Source organism: Monopterus albus, unplaced genomic scaffold (assembly GCF_001952655.1).
Source record: "Monopterus albus unplaced genomic scaffold, M_albus_1.0 scaffold20.1, whole genome shotgun sequence".
Taxonomy (NCBI): Eukaryota; Metazoa; Chordata; class Actinopteri; order Synbranchiformes; family Synbranchidae; genus Monopterus; species Monopterus albus.
In genome coordinates, this window is record NW_018127900.1 from 3,992,587 (window position 1) to 4,010,511 (window position 17,925).

Below are 17,925 nucleotides of genomic sequence, written 5' to 3' on the forward strand. Positions count from 1 at the left end.
AAGAGGCCAGTGATACCACGCTTAAGTGCTACATGCTGATTTTAGGTTGTGGAGAGCCAAAGCATTCTTTATACTCACACCACAGGCACGGCTCACAAATCAGTGGGAGTCCACTCCCATGTAGCGATCCCTTCCCTCTGTTCGACACTGTACAGTGCACTTTGTCACCATGGCAACGCAGACACTAATTATTCACACTCTGTCTCTTCCCCTTCCTGGCAGGCAGATCTTACTTGACCTTTTGCGGATTTAAATTGAAGAACACCTCAGGTTCTGGGAAAAGACCATCTGGAGTCCTCACCTTCTCCTGCTTTCTTGTTGTTATTGGTTGTCATGAGGTGTCTAGAAATGTGTGCCCTTTTATGAATTCAGTCCATAGCTGCTGGCTACGCAGAAAGTGGCACAACCAGGCTGTTCTTTATACTTTATTATTGTTGTTGTTGTTGTTTAAACAGTATTTTCACCGTCTTGCCCTCAGTCGGTGATGGGTACTGATGAGAGTTTATGTATTATACTGCATAGGAAAAAAAGCCAATTATTTTGGCTATGAATGTTATGTACTGTATGTTCACACAACCCACCCTCTCCCAGCAACCCACACATATACTGCACATACATAGATATGTGCTATACTTGAATCCTTACTGATTTTACACAGATTTGATCTGTTTCTACTAAAGGCTGAAAACCATTATAAAGCCTCATCCGGTTCTTTCAAACCAGGAACTCAGAGGGACGACTCAGACCACTTGAGTATATAAAAAATATATCCGTGCTGGTTTATTCAAAAAGTCACAGGCAAGAATTTACACTTCAAGTCCAGAGATCTTCCAACCCCCAGCCTGCCAAAAGCAGCCCGGAAACAGGAAGACCCCGAACCAAGCATTGCTATACAATATTAATCCTTTCTGGGCTCTCCAACCGTGACGTCACCTGATATGCCAGCTTGGCAGCTGAGCAGAGCAGTAGACCAAACATGAAGAAAATAATGTGTGTGGCTGTTGTTTTCGTGGTGTGTATCTAAAACAATTTGACATAACATTACACATTAAGACAAATATTATGGTTACTTTTACCGTCATAATAACATTCGTCCCTGACTGCCGCCTTTCTCTGATTTTAACTAACCTTGCATTTAACAGCCTGAGGAAGACATCCTGGCTGCACTAACAGTCCTAGACAACAAATCTCTGAATATCTATCTAACTAAAAAATAACCTAACACTACCAAAGTTACATTTACCTTAAACCTGCTGTATCTGGTATTCCAGTATTTTAGTAGTACTTCAGCTGCGTAAAGCGACATCAAAATACTCAAAACCCTTTCCAAAAGAACACTGTGCAAACGAGGCTGAGCTAGAAAAGCCTTTGAAATCCTTTTCCCTTGGGAATTCGTGGTATTTAATGGTACTTTGCCAGTTGCCATCAATGACCATTTTGCAATGAGCTGCTTTGTGCTGAGTAAAAACACACTGTTTGCAATTACCAGGAATCTTTGTTTCATTAAAAGCAGTGTACAGCGCTGAACCTTGCTGTTTACTTTTGGGAAGTCAGCTGAAGGGGATCATTTCAAACATTTGCAAAAGACTTGGTTGCTTAGCATGCATAATAACACAAGTAAAATAACTGACTTGCTTATTTTTTGTTTGTTTGAGATTTGCTGGTGATTGGTTGTTTGACTTTATCATAGGGATTACTACATTACACAATGTTATTGCAAGGTGCCTTCTTATAACCCTCTGTAACAGGCCATTGAAAATTCACTAGAAACTTCAGCTTATACAGACATCAGTTTGATCGATTTCGTTTATGAATTTGGTGCCTTTCTCCTGTGAACAGATTGCTCCAAGCCCAATTTGTCGAAGGACCAAGCACAGCCCAGCTCCTCCATGAACATGCCTCAGTCTTTTGGAACAGCAATGGATTTCTCCCTGTCTGAGACGCTGTCAATGGCAGCTCTGCCCAGCCTGTCACAGAACGCCAGTCACTTGCACACTTTAGAGGACAGCATCATTTACCTCGCCCCCACCTCTGACACTAACAAGTGCTGGCCCATCCGTCCGACCCTGCGCAATGAACTGGATACCTTTTCTGTGCACTTCTATGTCTTCTTTGGCCCAAATATATCAGTTCCTCCAGACAGGGCTGCTGTGTTTGCTATTAACCTCATGCCAGTTTTAGACAGTGGAGGAGTCCTCAACATGGAGCTCAAGCTCAACATGGTGAGTTCCTAAGATAACACTGCTGATGTTTGTTTTTAAGGCACTATACAAATGTATACACAAATAATTCAAAGCACAAAACTGGAAACCTGCTGTGGCCCAGATTATACAGGATTTCTGATATAGTTAATAGTTTACGTAGGTTTTTTTTACTCTATGTAGGAAAACAAGAATACAAGTGACACAGTCATAATATGCATGTGTTTAAGGCTTTCATTAGGTACAGTATGTGTATGTAAATTTAACTTAAGTTAATATTTCAAAAGATTAAGGAATGAGCATGAAAGTTTTGATTGAATGTTTGAAATTTTTAGAGGCATTGCTATAAAGTTAAATTACTATTCAGCCAAAGGATTCTTGAAGGAGACATTTGGTTCAGCGCGGTAGATGTGAGTCTGTTGCCACCCTCACCTGACATTGTTATCAGAAAAGTAAACATGCAACAGTTAGTGAAGGGAAAATCCCAGGCTAGCAAGGGTGAATAATTGGGCTCACAAAGTGTCTGGCTGAGCAGCATGCTAAATACAGATCCTCGAATGGGTGCAGACTTTGTTGTGGGAGCTGACAAAGTTCACAATGAAACAGACGCCAGTGCTGGGCTTGTGGCATATGTTTCTAATTGAGAGCAAACAAAATGCAAAAATCAGCCAAGCAGAATTGGATATGTCTTTGTTGAGCTGTCCTTCACATAGTAATGGCATTAAGACTGCGCCTGCAGTCGCTCCGGGAGTCTGAAAATGTAGAGGTACTGTACAGGCTGTCAGATGGACTTGTACACATTTGACTCCTAATAGTAAGCCAGCCAGTGTTGAAGTGAGTAAAGGATGAAGCTTGAAACTCTATGAGATACTATATCTTTAGTTTTTTAGTTCAGAGGAATATCCTGACATTTTAGGATGTGTGTTTTTTGCTCACTGTCTTCCAGGGAGTTACACAGATATCAGTTTTATCTTTCTGAATTCAGAAAACATATTGTTCAAGGGCATCTTTAGCCTACAGTACCTGTAGCTTGACACAAGAGACAGAAACAGCCAGCCTTTAAAAGCATGGAAATACCCTTCCAACAGTATTAAAATTGACAAAACAATTTCACCACAGGGTGCTTCCAGCAGTTGCTTTAGAGCTTTCTGTCAGTACAGTAGATGGAGTTGCCCAGTTGTCATGGAATCACAGATATTAACATTTCAATTATTCATAGCACTGCTAAGTACTTCTTGTCCATTTTTGCATAAAAGTTTATCTTAAAATGTCATTCTTCACCATGGAAAAAGTTGTGTGATGCAATCAAAAGCTCCAAAACAGCTACTGAATGGACCTTGAGGAGAGATCATTTTACCATTTCTCACTTTTAAGATGAATCATTTATATGTTGTGTCTTCTTTGCCAGCAAAAGCACAATCAATAAATTCAAGAATCACCTGGTTTTTGTTCAGAAGTGTACCAGGTGCTGTGCAAAAGAGTAAGATCTCATGGCTGCATGCAGTACTTCCACCGCAATGAGCCCATGGACTCAGCTACTGGCCACAAAAAGCTTCACTTCATAATCTAATTGCCCTAAACACATATTGTATCAATGTACTACATGTAAATAGAAGGATTAGTCATTTAATTGACTGACAATTTTTTAAACCTTTTATTAACTTTTTAACAAAAATGCACAAAACGCACTAGTCACACCTTCTCAAATGTGAATATTTGCTTGTTCCCCCTCCCACTTTCTATGATAATAAACTTCTTTAGGGTTTGAATTTGAGCAACAAAACAAGACATTTGAGTATAATCTCAAGCATTAGGAACCTGTGAAGGACATTTTTGCTATTTTCTCACAATTCCTAGGCAATCAGCATAATCATGTCAGATTAACTGATTAAAAAAACAGGTGGTTGCAGCCCCACTTGCATTAATGTTGTTGAAATGCAGCTTCTATTTTGGTTCTCCCTGCGCCCAGACTTTGTGATAAGCTAGACTAATCACATCTGTCATCCTTAGTAAACATGCAGAGAGGAAATTAGTGATTGATCTTCTCATGTAACCCCCGGTAAGAACGCAAACAACCACAATGCCCAAAATTTGTCAGAGAAAAATACAAATAGTTGGTTTATAAGGAAATGGCAATAATTGACTGAATAATTATTTTATGGTTTATTGATTGACTGATATGCCACACATATTGATGTGGCGATATGGTGGGTTAGTGGCTGTCACCTTACAGAACAATTGTCCTGGATGTAAATGACAACCCTGGTCTTTTCTTTGTGGAGTTTTCATGTTGGCCTTGTACTTATGTGTGCTTCTTCCTACAGTCCAGTCAGGAGAACATCTGTTTGCATGTCTCTGTGCTGGCCTTGCAACTTAGCGTGGGTGTTTTCCTCCCTCATGCATGCTGAGACAAACCCACCTTCCCTTACATGCTGTCATAAGTGTCTCAAACTGCTGATTTTAACTCAGTACATTCCGCAGATGTCATAGGGACAGTATGCTGTGATGAAACCTGGTTGCTATGACTATTGTATGAGCTGTGAGATGGATTCTTCAGAGAGACTGCCATGCTGTATTATTCTATGGACAGATTTCTCCCCCTTTGGTGATGGTCTGTCACTTGCTTGTCACAGACAGAATCCAGTCAGCTACTGCTAGTGGGGGACTGTGGCAGATTTGCAGGGCTTTAGGAGACAATAGCTGGAGCTGCTTGTCTGCCTTGCATCACTCTCTATAAAAGAGTGTGAAAGGAATGCATATGGCTTTTATTTCTACTGATACCTCCGCTGGCAGTGGATCAATTTAATCACTTTAGATCAATTTCAAAGTTTTCCTTAGGTACAGTAGAACTTTTGTAAAGAAAAAAAAACTGTAAGACCTGCAATAGACATTAGACTTGAGATAATATGGATGTATTTGCGTTATTAACTTTTAATATGCTACAGTTGTTTTCTCACAGTAAGACACAATCCTCAGAGTATTGGGTCCAAAAATGACAAAAATAAAATAAATAAGTATGACACATTAAAAATAAAATATTACATACACATTTTGCCAAAAACAAAAAAGTTTGCACATTTTCATATACACATAGTTGGGAGGTTTTTAGGTGCCTACACTCGTAAAGTTAATGCAGTTTATTACAACAGTCCTGCAATAAATCCTCCTGCATAAAGGTGATAATGTTCAGTTTTTGTTCAAACTGTTTTAGAGTGATGTTGATTCAATTATATGGTCACTTTAGAGGCTGTAAATTGCTGTTGAATTGTGCAGTACAGTTACACGGGGGACTTTCTGTTATTTATCGTAGTTCCACTGAAATAAATTGGGAGCACAAAATAAGAGAAACACCTATATTGATATTTGGATGTATTATGGTTGGTTGTTTAATTACATCTCAAATCTAAAATGGTTCATATGCCAGCTTCATATGCATTCTGAAATCAGCTGGAATTGTGCCCTGTCTGGTACAAGTCAACAAAACAAAAGCAATATGAGTACACAGCAGCCATGAAATGGCATACACCTCAAGATTTTTATTTCATCTGCAGCATTTTTGAGGCCAGTGTTCATTGCTGTAATAATGCTTTTGAAGAGATGTTTATTCAGAAGTTTTCCCCAGTAGTTTGCTTCAGTCAATAACCTTGAGCATTGCATTGCTGGAAGATAGTGCTCCTGATTGAGTTATGTCTCTGCCACTCACATTCCACAATCATAACTACCAGCTGCATAATGGATCAGGCATATATATCACAATATTAAATGTGATTAATGTAGCAATGTTCACAGCAATGTTACAAAGTGCTTTACAAGTAGCAGCAATAAATAAAGCCCTATACAAGATTAACATAAAAAATTCCACACATGAATTTAAAAATGGTGCAAAAATAAAACAAGCAAGCACAACATGAATTGAGCATAAATTAACAATGCTCTGACAACAGAAAGGTTTAAGAAGTGATTGAAATCCTTTTCAAACCATTGACTACTGGACAGCATTGATGCAGGGTGCTGAGGTCAGCATACAGCATGAGGGTAAAATGATAAGAGATGGAGCTGGAAAACAGATCAAGCCTCCAAAGTATTCAGTGAAATTTTAATTTCATCTTCACACAGACATTCAGAGTACAGTCAAAATCAAAGGAAGCTTCAACATAAGTCCATTAGAATAATTTTCTAGTACACTCTATTTGCCTTTGTTGATTTGTTCTCTAAGGTGTAAAGAGGTAGGACACCCAAACAAATTGAGAGTCATATTCGTGTGTTAAGCAAAATAATTAATGGTACTGCACCACTGAGCCCATAATTAGACCAGCATCAGCCAGAATTTCGGGCTGGGGTGGACTTTATTTACACCCGTGGCATATCAGTTATATGTGATTTTTTTTAACTTTAAGGCAGAGGGAAACAATTCCAAAAAAGTATGTAGCACAAAAGTATATTTTTGGTTGGATTTTTTCAGTGTGCCAGGAAGAACATGTAATGAGATTCTAAGCCACAACTCAATTAAATATTACCATGCTAACATGCTTACAGGACACTGACTATTGAGTATTAGCAGGTATAATGTTTACCCTGTTCGCTGAGTCGGTTTAGTGTGCTAGCATGCTAACATTTGCTAATTGGCATTAAACACAAAGTGTAGCTGAGGTTAATGGGAATGTCATTAGTTTTGCAGGTGTTAAAGTACTAGACGAAATTACATTTTTACATGATGATAGCGCTAGATGAAAGGCAGAGGTGGCAGTAAGGCACAAGCAAGTCTCAAGTTACTGTGGTGATAATCAAGCAAATCAAGTGCCTGTAAGTCAAACAAGTCACAAGTAAAGTCATAAAATACTCTGATGATTTGATAATGCTATGGGAATATCACATATTTAAGTGAAACTTTCTCAAACATTGTCTGATAATTAATTGTTCATTTGTAGGCTATAAACTAAGTCTGGCTTCCTGACTCATTTCATTTCAGTTCAGTTCAGTTCAATTCAGTTTTATTTGTATTGCGCCAAATCACAGCAAATGTCATCTCAGGACACAAACAATCAATCAGAAACATAGAGCTTGAGAGCCAGGGCTACCTGCAGAAAGGTGCAGGGAGAGAGAGGACACACTGCGGGAGAGAGGAGACACAAAGTTAGTAATGTGTAATGGTGGCATATAGATGCACAGAGAGAGAGGAGAGGAGCTCAGAGCATCATGGGGCCCCCCAGCAGCCTAGGCCTATAGCAGCATAACTAAGGGAGGGCTCAGGGTCACCTGATCCAGCCCTAACTATAAGCTTTATCAAAAAGGAACGTCTTAAGTCTAATCTTAAAGGTAGAGAGGGTGTCCGCCTCCCGAACTGAGACTGGGAGTTGGTTCCATAGGAGAGGAGCTTGATAGCTAAAGGCTCTGCCTCCCATTCTGCTTCTGTGGACTCTAGGAACCACAAGTAAACCTGCACTCTGAGAGCAAAGTGCTCTGTTAGGATGATAAGGCTCTATGAGGTCTTTAAGATACGATGGAGCCTTGTCAATAAGGGCTTTGTATGTTAGGAGAAGGATTTTAAATTCTATGCTGAATGTTACAGGGAGCCAGTGGAGAGAAGCTAATATGGGAGAAATATGATCTCTCTTGCTAGTTCCTGTCAGTACTCTGGCTGCAGCATTTTGGATTAACTGGAGGCTTTTTAGGGAATTATTGGGACATCCTGATAGTAAAGAGTTACAGTAGTCCAGCCTGGAAGTAACAAATGCATGGACCAGTTTTTCAGCATCACTTTGAGACAGGATGCTCCTGATTTTTGCAATATTGCGCAGGTGAAAGAAGGCAGATCTAGAGACTTGGTTTATGTGTGATTTAAAGGACATATTCTGATCAAAGATGACTCCAAGGTTCCTCACAGTAGTACTGGAGGCAAGAGCTATGTCATCTAAAGTAACTATATGATTAGACAGCAGATTTCTAAGGTTTTCAGGCCCAAGCACAATAACTTTTTTGTTGGGGTATAGAAGTAAGAAATTACAGGTCATCCAAACCTTTGTGTTTGGGGAGGCCTGTTTGGTATAGTATTATCCACAGGTGATTCTTGATTAATCCTTCTTCTTCAAACTTGGGGGCAGGGACTCTCTCAAAATATTGGTGTGCTTGATTGTCTTACTACCAAGAGAGTACCGACCAGATGGTGAGTTTGAGAAGCTTGAAATCTCAGCACCTGGCAAAGTATTTGTCGAGTCAATCAACAACTTTGCCAACAACTCCCTGCATATACATTATGATCATTTTGTGCTAAGGGGGCGATAGAAATCTTATTTATTCAAGAAATTGCCTTAAGTTATAGTCACCACCCACTCTATTTCCCACTGGACACAAAGCAAATGCATGTACTGTACAGTAAATGTGCTACATCTTGTTCTATGAAGTTTTTGTCTGAGATAGAAGGACTTTTACTTTTTTTTTGGACCATCAGCTTCAGGTGTAGTGACTTTGTTGAATGCTTTTCAATAGAGGAATAAAACATTCCAGTGCTCTACTGCACTTACCCTTCATTTTCAAAGACAAAGACTGAAGAAATTGTGAAGAATTTTGAAATTTATGAAGCATCATATTTGGTGCTTGAGTGTGTATTGATGCTTTATGAAGACAGTCTTGCTGCTACAGTATTTGTACTCCTGTTGTTCTTTCACCAGTACACCAAATAGCAATGTGTTGGGCGCCATTCAGGGCTCCACAGACTGAGCCAATTTGTATAAGCATATGTAGTTCCTAACACTTGAAAACTTTTGAAGGATTTTTTTATGTTTATTTTTTATGCATGAGTGTGTTAATGTGAAATGGATGCTTTAAGGAGATAAACTGTCAGCATCTTCATTTAGGTGCCTCAGGCAAGCAGAGGAAGAGCAATTTCACTTGATTTGTTAGTTGTGAAGTTTACTATCTTGCAGATGTGAGGAAATGAGACCTGAGGTAATCATAAGCAGTGTTAGCTTACCAGCATGACGGTGGCAGATGGTTGATGGTTGGATGGATGAATGACATTTGTTTGTGTTTCCTCTTGCAGTCTACACTAAAAGGAGCTAATGTGACAGTGTTTGGCTGCCTGAACCACGGGATGCCTCTTTTCTTAAGGGAAAACTCTTCTCTGAAATGTGAATCTGGTATGTCTAATTTAACTTTGACCAGAAAAGTAATTAATGTCATAAGACTGTATTTATGTTTGATCAACAAAAACACTTCTCCACCTTTTCTATCTACAAAAACTCTGACTCTTCATACAAAATGTACAACAGTTTTGCTTAAACATCAGTCAATATCTTTCAGTTTAATCTCATTAACTGGTGCTAATTTCTTTCCCAACTTCTACTTAAACTGACACTTCAAGCTCAGTTTATCATCTACACAAGGCTGAAAATTTTCTTTCCTTTCAGTGATTAAACAAAACCTTTTCCTTTCAAGTTCATCTGAGTTGATACTTCAGCTTCATCTTAGTGCTTACACTTAAATTGACACTTCAACTTCATTCTGCTCGTCACTCAGCTATTTCAGCTTCGGTATTTGTGTTTCAACTATTTCAAATGTTTTAATTGCAAAATGTCAGAAGAAAGCAGACATAAATTCTTTTCAGATAATGTGGCCTTTTTCTGCTTTTTCAGGTTTAAAAAGTAAGTGTAGAGTAAAGTTCTTTGAGTTTTAAAGTCTCTCTCAGTGATCTATCACTTCTGTTGCAGAATCTGTAGCTGGGTTTTTCCTTTCTCTAAACGCTTCAGCTAATATCACCAAACTGAGGATTCCTTACCCACAGACAGGCACCTGGTACCTCAGTCTGCGCACTCTGTGTGCCACTGGACATGGGTAAGATGGCGATAGTGCTTGTGTATAGTCATTTGTTTATTCTCTGTGCTTACACATTGCTGTTGCTGGAGGACTGTACTCTACCATTTTTGGAATTATTCATGAGAAGGAACTGCAGGCAAAAAAATGGAATTTGATGCTTTGCAAAATATGCTTAAATTGCTTTCTTGTAGCATTTTAAAAGATCGATATAACCATCACTGCTGTATGGTAAATATGAAGCTACTTTGGCAGCCTTAGCTTAGCTTGCATAGCTTGGCATAAAGACTGGAAACAGGGAGACACTTTTACTGTTCTGCAGCCTATTCCTTTTAAATAACAATTTTGTTACTTGTATGCACTGGAATAGTCAACCCAAATGTCTTCAGAACACCATTTTCAAGCAGAAATCACTGAAACCAGTTGACGGACTGTTGCTCATAAATTTTTGACTGTCTCATAATCAGGTCTGTGGCTTGGTCTCTGTGCCCCACAGCATCCTCTGTGAGACAATATTTGCTGTCAATTACAGGAAGACAATTGCAAAAGAGAACATCCAATATTTCTTAAAAACTCATCTTCCTACAATAATCACTAGTTTGTTTACCAAAATTAATAATTCAGTGCTCTAATAAAGACACCATGCTTGCTGTTTAAACAGTGCAACCTTCCTCATTCAGCCATCTGTCACCCAGAAGATTAATTTCAGATTGGTTTTTAATGTGCCTCTGGTGCACACCTCTCATATGACATGGAAGAGGGTTAGATTCCAAAGTTTAAAAGGCAGATTTTTTGGATTATCACCTTTCTATATTAGCAAATTTTAACAAAATTATTGAAATGTATGTTTTATGAAATGGGAAACAAGCATATTGAAAATATACACATAAAAGAAAAGATTTTTAAATGGGCATATTCTTATCTTGTCTAGAAATTATCTTGTAATGTTTATTGTTCTCTCTACCATCCGGTACAATTTGATGATTGCAGTGAGTGCCCACAATTTCTCTGACAGCTGTGTAGAGTCTGTGTGAAAAATGTCAGAAAGAGAAGTTGTCCAAGGCAATGTTTTCCACGAGTTCTCAACTATTAGCTATTTAGCAGATTGAGCTGTTTTTCCGAACTCTTAATGGCCCAAAATTGTGAACAGAATTACATTAAGCAGATTTTTCCCAGGCCACTTAGGAGTTCCAACTGAATTTGAATAACAGATAATAACAGATGGTGTGGGACATGGGCTCATCCTCACACTGCTGCAGCATTGCTGAGGAATGGAAATGTGGAAAATGTTCACATAGCTATGTTTTAGATTTCCACACACGCTAAATAAGTCACATCTTGTTATAGAAGAGATGAGGTAGTGTGAACGACAGGTGCTCTTCAAGACTACAATCAAGTTGATTGATCTAACTTCAAAATAAATGAGGGAGCAGATGTATCAATTATAAATAGGTTCTAGGAAAAGGCAAAGCATCACATTTATTACCTCCTGGTGTCTGTGATTGATCGTAGCTGGCAGTTAGAGAATATACGATGTAAGCACACACATACAAGGTTTTTCTTTTATCCCGCATTGTGTCAGAGATAAGCAAATTAAATATAGGTCCACAGAGCATTTTCTGGGCTACAGTTAAATACATAACAATCACAAGCTGCAATAGATCATGCTGTGATTTCTGTATGACACAACACACAAGAAGTCAAAAATTGAGTTGTCATCTCTTTCTGAATTTTGGAAGAGAATTATGGACAATTCCACACGGGGTTCCTAACCGAGATACATAATGAAGGCTAGAGTATCACAGTAGAACTCTAGATTCCCTGTTGGTCTATAAAGCACTGGCATCATTTGTGGAAAATTACTTTTGTAATTGCTGTATGAGTTTGGAAATCACATAAGCCTAAAAGAGTAAAGTTGTCAACCCCAAAACTACCTTTTAATCGCCAAGGAGTCGAAGTGATGATAGTGCTAAAGAACATAGAACGACAAGACTATGAGGTATAATGGCTATACTGTACCTCACAGACAGTACATTTTAATTTAGCATATTAGAAATATTTGGTAATTACAAATAAACACAAACTAAGTTCTGAGGCTGATGTGATTAGTTTTGTCATATTTGGCCATAAACCGATGTTTTGTAGGAAGGGTGCGTGTGTTCAATAGTTACAAGACACTATGAGGATGACATTACATATGTCATCCTCATAGTGGCAATTGAGGAAAAATTGGGGGATCACCAAAGCCAGTAGGATTCAGCCTCTGGGAACTACTGTATATACTGTTAAGTCTGTAGAAAATTTCATGGCAATCCAGCATACTGAGGTATTTCAATTTGGACCAAAGTGGTGGACTAAATGGCATTGCTATCTCTAGTTCCATGTCTCTAGTATGGCTAAAAATAACTAACCACAAACAAGTCCCTCTTGACTGCAGAATATGCAAGTTGAAGTCCATTTTAATGGTGAAACAGGACCATATTTCTGCCTTCACAATGTGAAAAGAGAAAAAGTACAGAATTCCCCACAGGTGCTGCTACTGGTTATGTCCCTCATTCTCACTTCCATGTGATGCTCTGTGATGTCTGTCTGTGACTTTTCCAGATTTGAGGCGTGCACTAATGTCACCACCGAGGTGTATATGCGCTCCTATCTGACTCCTTGCATTAATGACTGTGGGACATATGGACAGTGCAAGCTTCTGCGCACAAACAACTACCTTTACGCTGCGTGTGAATGCAAAGCAGGTAACAATTTACGTTGCATTGTCAGTGTACTTTTCAGGCTCACGCCTTCCTGTTGGTTTGCTGATTTGAATTTGTGCACAAAGGGAATGTGACCCAAATTCGGATTACTGTAGATGGTCTATTTATGTCTTCTTTCTAATTCATTTTAATGTCCACTTTATTTTGAAATTGCATTCATATTCATTACTAATAAAACAAACCAAGTTGTTTAATAGATTTGCAGAAATAATTGTATAAATAATTTTATACTCAACTGTGCCTATAATTATTAATTGGTAATTCATAATTAGCAAAAAGCATGACCATGAATATAAAATGTGCTGTGAATTACTGTACCTTAATGGGGGGGCAACACCTTTATTTTCATACAAGATAAGATATATGAAGTTGGGTTATCACTGCTGCAAAGAATGTCTGATTTGTTGGAAAATACATCATGCAGAGTGACAGTTAAATGGGAGAGAGCAAGGTAGAATTGCACAGGTCATTTTCCAGATCTGAACTGACAATACGACAATTAAACTGTATGTGCTGCTCTCCAATGAGTCGTAAAGTAGCCTGGTATTAATCTAATAATATAAGCCATTTTGATAAGACAATAAAACACGCTCTTAATTACAAACAGCTTTTCAATAAAAGATCTTATGAAATGAGACCTTATGAAAGCTTATGAAACTAAACAAAGAATGTCCTCTGAGGCTTTTTTAAATCCTGCCTTTGATCTTCCTTTATCAGAGCTGGTTTCTCTTCAGCTAAATTCATTGTTATACTTCATATGTGCGACTGCTTTCTCAGAAACAACTTTCCTGGCACGCACTTTGGATTCAGCGTTTGCCCTTAGCCCGTCTCAGACTAGAAAGCCTTCGTTCAACAGTGCTCACGAATATTTAATACACACTGTCTTATCCGATACACCACTTGATGAGCATCCAATCCAAGTGGCGAAGCGGGGGTGTTTTAACATACTCTGCAACAACTCTATTGCGCAGGATAAACAACTTCACACGTATCTGTTTTTGGATTATTTTTTTACAGAGAAGTGGTGCATAAGAAAAAGGCTGATGAGGCATTTATCTTGTCAAGAGATATATATTTTAGGCATTTTAAAATATACTGTAAACCCTAAAGGCATGAGCTTTTGAAACAAACTGATTCATCTACAGTAGAGTTTCTTCTCATACCCTCAGCCAAACAATTTAAGAAGATTTTCCTAAAATGTATGTAGAGTTTAAGGGAGACGGAAACTGCTTTGACATCTTTTTTTTTAAACCTCTAAAGCCTGCAAACACAAACACATTCAACTCTCTTAGATCTTTGTTTTCTTAGAGCAAAATACGGTACTGATTGTGTGTGTGTGTGTGTGTGTGTGTGTGTGTGTGTTAGGCTGGGATGGCTGGGGATGCACAGACAATTCAGAGGCCTACTCCTATAGTTTCCAGCTCCTGTCCACCCTGCTGCTGTGCCTCAGCAACCTGATGTTTGTCCCGCCTGTGGCCATCGCCATTCGAAGCCACTACCTGCTTGAAGCTTCAGTCTACATCTTCACCATGTTCTTCTCCACTGTGAGTGACAGCCACAACAACACAGTGGTGCAGGTTCTACAATGTGCAAAAAGAGCTGACCTATAAAACATTTCGGGGGGTGGAAAACTAGCACAAATAAATGGAAAGTCGCATTACCTGCAGCTGCTGTTTATCATGAAAGATGATAGAAACAAAGTCACTAACTGTGATAGAAAGAAACATGTCCATCATGATCATCTCAGCAAGTTGCCAAGTTAATGATATTTTTTGCCGTGCTATGGAACAGTGTTTTCACAAGTGGAAGGACGCACATGAACATACAGTATGTAAATGACATGCAACGCAGTACACTGGGATCATACTATTCCACTGATCAACCAATATTCACGGTAGTTCACAATGATGCCTAGCAATCCAACAAAGGCAAGGATGAAGAAGAATAGAAGCTAGCAAACACTGAACAAGTAAATCATTAAAAAACTGACTAAATGTTTAGTCAGGAAACATATCCACTTAACACAGTTGTTAGCCTGCACTGAGACTGACATGGACCCTGAAAGAAAAAGTGGTGTCTGTTGGTTCTGCGGGGGTGAAAACACAGGGGAGTTGGCAAAATAACACAGGCAAAAAAGTTGGCTCAGCTTCTTCTGCAACACAGCGTCAGCTGGCAAGGTGCTGCCATGAGCAATCAATGAACACTGAGCATACAGTGCTATTTCTTCTGTTTACCTGATGATCTTCATGAAAGATAAAACAGTTGCTGCACACCACACCACACCACACCACACCAGAATTTGTTTTCATTTTGTCTGAAATATTTGGATAGACCACATTCAGCTTGTCAAACAATAATTTGTAAGTTAAATATTTATGGGTACTTAGCTATTTATCATACACCTATTTACTGTAGTATAAAAGAATGTATTTTTATCGTAACAAATAAGTCTTAAATTTAATGAACACATTGAGGTGGTAGCTATGCAATTTTTTTCCTGTGCCATCTGTTTGTTGGTCTAACCACTGTCTTTCCTTACAGTTCTACCATGCTTGTGACCAGCCAGGTATTGTTGTCTTTTGCATCATGGAGTATGATGTCCTGCAGTTCTGTGACTTCCTCGGGTCACTCATGTCAGTGTGGGTCACTGTGATTGCGATGGCCAGGCTAAAGTCGATCATCAAACAGGTAAAATCCTACTGTTTCTGTAACTACCTGCATCTGTAGTTTGTCAAAAACCTGATAATCAAACTAAATAGCCATTTTGCTGCCACATTAATAAAATGTGTTTTCAGTGGGGAAAGGCATTCAAATAGTTAAAGTCATCATAAAGTATAGGACTTGAAAGCTATCAGATGTTAACATGTAAGTTGTTAAAATCAACATTTCCCAGTCCATTGATATGCAAGACCTAAAATAAACAAACCATCTGCTTAATAATGGATGCACTCAAAATTTGGCTGTCACACTGCTGATTTGTGCTCTTATTGCTATATACAAAACAGTACACGCCACCTGTGCCAACCTGAACCGATGGCACTGTATGTGAAGAAAATCCATGTTTACCAACAGCATCATTAACAACAGATGCTAATAAATGCATATTATACATACTGCAGCTTATTGTGGCTAAATCTGACAGGAAAAACTACTTTAGTGCCAACACTCCAAAGCTGTGAAAAGATTAGATCAGATGTAGACATGTAAAGATTAGACGTGGGTAGTGATTCAACCAGACATCGTCTGACCACCATGTCAGTGGTTGACAACTTGAGATAAGCCCTGAAACCAGGAGGGATTAGAGGACTGAGAAGGAGAGAGCTGTACAGCTATGTAAGAGGGCCCTAAATAAGTACTGCATATGTCTCAATTATTCGCTATATATTAAACGATCAGTATGTTAGAATAAGTGATGCATGGTGATAAATTCTCTGTTTGGTGACATATTGCGGTGGATACCAGTAAACACTAACAGGTGCACCTTCTCCCTGGGTCACTCCTTGGCTGCACACCAAGATGGAGCAGTCTCTGGGAACGAGAGTGTGTATGTGTAAATCTGTGTGTGTCCATTACTGAGACAGGGGGTGGGGGGGCTATGAACATCTGCTGTACTCTAGAGTTTTCAGTTTTGCTGAGCACTGCAGTACACAGTCACTAATCAAATCACACATGTCAGGACAGGCAAGTGGAACTGTGTGTCTGAGAGAGTGACAGTGTTTGTTTGTTTATTTGTGTATGTCCATCCATCCATTATCTATACCACCTATTCTGAGGGTGAGGGTCAGATCCAATCCCAGCCAACGCTGGGAGAGAGGCGGGGTACACCTTGGTTAGGTTGCAAACTCCCCACAGAAAGGCCCCTTTTTATGTATGTGTGTGTTTGTTTGTTTAAGCCCATGACCACACTCCCAGTAGTACAGGGAATTTGTATGTGACTTCTGGACCTTGAAAGGTCTATAAGTCCTCACAAATATATCAGCTGAATATCTTGCGAGGGCAGTTTGCTGGTTCACATGAAGAACAAGATTTAGGAGATCTTTTAGTTTCAATTTGCTGAAGGTTAATACATGACCCAGCTTAATAGGTAGTTATGTTTTATTACAACTTGGGTCTCTTAGTTCTGGACCTCTGGTACAGAGAAGCTATGAGAGCATTGTTCTCACCAGAGAAACTGCTGAGATCAGGGTACAATAGGACATGAAACATGAGAATTCAGATGATCAGAAACATTTAGCCAGATGATTTTAACCTCTTTTTTTGATGGTTGAACTAAAAGTGAACACACCAGAAGTGTCTGTTGAATAGAAAAACTGAATTTTCATTTGCATTTGATTTCTCTTTCAAAAAGGTTTGCTTCCCTTGGGGGATTTTAAAACCTGACTGATTGTCTGAGTGCTTGTGTTTCTTTACCCTGTCAAACTTCTTTTTAGTGACTTTCACAGATTTTAGCAATTAACTTGGTGAGCACGATCACTGACAGGAGTGATGGCTGCACCTACGAAAATCAAACTTAAATTGTAATAAAAACCGTAACTTATCCTTTCAAGTCTGTGAAATATATATATTTACAGTAAGTAAAGAAATTGCATTCATTTACTTATTTTACTAAATGTACTATATGAGTAACATTTTCAAAATGTACTATTCTGAGAGATTGTAGACCTTTGTACTTCGATGATCTTCATCATATATTGCTTTCACATTTTAAGAATGAACATCCATGCCCAAACGGTTTAAAAATTCCATTGACTTTTAATCTTTTAGTTCAGTATGTTCAGTTTATCGAGGCACTGTTAAAAGGCATGTTGTAATCCACAGTACCAATGCACAGTAAAAATCTATACTACACATTGGTAAGCATGAAAATGTATGCTGCGGGTAAAAATAGAGTTGCTGCCAGAATTCCTACAATCCCGTCTGTCAAAATGGCATGTAATGATTAATTACAGTGAAATCCTGCTTGTGAGCGTCCATGCATTCATGCCTGCATACAATACATGCACACAGGCATGTCTGGGCACTACTGTATGATTCAGTGGTGCAGTAAGACTGATGACTGTTGCTGCACAGAGTCCTTGTGCTGCACCACATGGCTCCTCTCCTCCTCGATCTGTGCCAATTAGTCCTGTTCTCCTATGGACGGTTCATCC

General features: G+C 38.9%; 1 protein-coding gene across 1 annotated transcript in view; it reads left to right on the plus strand.

Moving 5' to 3' along the window:
- The window catches only part of tmem8b (transmembrane protein 8B), a 36,230-nt gene that overhangs the window by 12,012 nt on the left and 6,293 nt on the right, over positions 1 to 17,925 (plus strand). The window contains exons 6-11 of the mRNA XM_020593781.1: positions 1,840 to 2,222; positions 9,241 to 9,337; positions 9,908 to 10,031; positions 12,615 to 12,757; positions 14,141 to 14,319; positions 15,317 to 15,463. Coding sequence (XP_020449437.1) covers positions 1,840 to 2,222; positions 9,241 to 9,337; positions 9,908 to 10,031; positions 12,615 to 12,757; positions 14,141 to 14,319; positions 15,317 to 15,463 — 1,073 coding nt within the window. The remainder of the gene's footprint in view (positions 1 to 1,839; positions 2,223 to 9,240; positions 9,338 to 9,907; positions 10,032 to 12,614; positions 12,758 to 14,140; positions 14,320 to 15,316; positions 15,464 to 17,925) is intronic.